At 41.1% G+C, this 2,500-nt stretch overlaps 1 protein-coding gene across 1 annotated transcript in view; it reads right to left on the bottom strand.

Annotated features, from left to right (window-relative positions):
- The window catches only part of LOC311286541 (NACHT, LRR and PYD domains-containing protein 1 homolog), a gene marked incomplete at its 5' end in the record, with an annotated part of 9,667 nt that extends 7,500 nt beyond the window's left edge, over positions 1–2,167 (bottom strand). The window contains one exon of the mRNA XM_084402746.1: positions 2,142–2,167. Within this exon, the coding sequence (XP_084258872.1) occupies positions 2,142–2,167 (26 nt within the window). The remainder of the gene's footprint in view (positions 1–2,141) is intronic.
- Between the last annotated feature and the right edge of the window lie 333 nt (positions 2,168–2,500).

Here is a 2,500-nt window from a genome sequence, read left to right as displayed (position 1 = left end):
TTGATTCGGTGACGTATGAATACTGTCAGACACTAGGGATTCTCCGTCGCCCAAGATACATACACCGTTCGCGGCGCACACTCTTGAGTTCCTTTTGTTCAAAGCCTGACGCTCCTCCTTGCATCTGGACCAACAATAGACTATCTTCCATGCCTAGACAACTGCCTGCCGGTCCCACCATTCTCTGATCTATCTCACTGATAGCGATCAGCAACATACACCTAATTTGAATCCCTCACATCATCACTTTGCACTTTTGAACTGTCGATCAATTTCGGACAAAGCCCCTTATCTCAATGAAATGATCACTGACAATAACCTTGACATTTTTCTTCTAACTGAAACTTGGCAAGTTCCTGATGATTTTCTACAGTTAAATCTACTTACGCCAGATGGATATAATTATCTGTCCAGACCGCGACCCCATGGTAAAGGGGGTGGTCTCGCTATCATCCATCGTGATAACCTCCGAATCAAGCAACTTGACTTTCATGACACCAATACATTTGAGTACATGGTTTTGAAGGCTGACTCTCTCATAATTATCTTGCTCTATCGACCTCCTAAGGTCCTGTCTAACTTCTTTTCTGAACTCAGTGAACTGTTGACCCTTGCCTGCTCATTGTCATTACCCATTCTACTGCTTGGTGACTTTAATATTCATGTTGATGCTGTCTGCTCTAACACCAACCAGTTACTTTCTATCTTTGAATGTTTTAATCTAATTCAGCATGTTAATTTTCCAACTCATACGCGTGGTCATACCCTTGATTTGATTTGTACATCAAGGGCCAATATCTCTTCCATCACTTCTACCAACACTGGTATTTCTGATCATAAATTCCTTGATTTTAGCCTCAGCCTGCCTATGCTTAAGAATTGTTCTACAACTGTCATATCTTACCGCAATCTGAAAGCTGTTGATACTGCATTATTTTGTACCTCCGTTTCCTCTTCTAATCTCTCTGATGTCTTTGATATCTCTTCACCCTCACTGATGCTATCTAACTATAACTCCATAATCTCGGATATCTTAGATAAGCATGCTCCTGTCAAGACCAGAAGTGTCCCTTCCACACATTCGTCTCCTTGGTACACTCCTGAGCTCCGTATCTTAAAGGCCACTGGTAGACGGCTTGAGCGTTACTACAGGAGAACTGGCCTGACTGTTCACCATTTGGCATTTACTGAACATATCAAAAAGTACAAATCGGCCCTGAACCTGGCTCATTCCAGTTTTGTATCTGCTACAATTAACAAATCAAGCAACAGGCCAAAAGCATTATTTAACACAATAAATAAACTTACCAAACCTCCATCTCATGTCGCTCTAGCTTCTGATGAACTTTGCACTTCATTCTTGACTTATTTGCTAGAAAAGACAGATGCCGTAAACCAGTGCCTCTTTAATGATGCTACTAACATTAGTTATGTGCCGAATCAACCTGGTCAATCCCTGTCTTTCTTTTCTCTGTCTACTCCTTCTTCTGTCTCTGAGTTAATCTTGAAATCCAACCCTTCATCTTGTCATCTTGACCCTGCTCCTACTACTCTTCTGAAACTTTGCCATTCAGTTATTTCTGCACCTATCTCTCACTTCATCAATGCATCTCTTACCTCTGCTTCATTTCCTCTGTCACTCAAAACTGCAGCTGTTACCCCTGTTCTCAAGAAACCCAACCTTGATCCCTCAGTTTTATCTAATTATCGTCCCATTTCCAATCTCCCCTTCATAGCTAAATTACTGGAAAGTACTGTTGCCTCCCAGCTTCAGTCTTTTCTAGTTGAAAATAATCTTTTTGATCCTTTTCAGTCTGGTTTTCGCCCTTTGCATAGTACTGAAACTGCACTAGTTAAGGTACTGAATGATCTGCTTCTCTCTGGTGACTCTGGTTCTCTGTCTATGCTCCTGCTGCTTGACCTCAGCTCTGCCTTCGATACCGTCTCCCATCAACTACTCATTTCGCGCCTTTCGGATGTGGGTATTTCTGGTGCTGCTCTTTCCTGGTTTTCCTCCTATCTCTCTGACAGACTATTCTACATTTCACTTCAGGATTTTCGCTCACCTACTGTCCCCCTGAAGCAAGGTGTCCCTCAGGGATCCGTTCTTGGGCCATTATTATTCATAATCTATATAATACCTCTTGGTCAGATCCTCCGCCGTCATGGTTTTAATTATCATTTTTACGCTGACGACATTCAATTATATACTGCCTGTACATCTACTTTATCTCTCACAACTGACAAAATCTCTGCTTGTGTACATGAAATAAAAGATTGGCTTCATTCAAATTTTCTAAAACTTAACATGGACAAAACTGAGATTATTTTCACTGGACCCTCATCACTCAATAATAAAATTCCCACCAACTTCACCTGTGAGATCGCTGGCTCTCTTATCAAACCATCTAGTACTATTAAAAATCTTGGTGTAATTTTTGACTCCTCTCTATCTTTCCACTCTCACATTAATTCTATCACTAAATCAGCATTCTTTCAT

The sequence above is a fragment of the Rutilus rutilus genome (assembly GCF_951802725.1).
Source record: "Rutilus rutilus genome assembly, chromosome: 2".
NCBI lineage: Eukaryota > Metazoa > Chordata > Actinopteri > Cypriniformes > Leuciscidae > Rutilus > Rutilus rutilus.
This window is presented reverse-complemented; position numbering and strand designations above follow the sequence as displayed.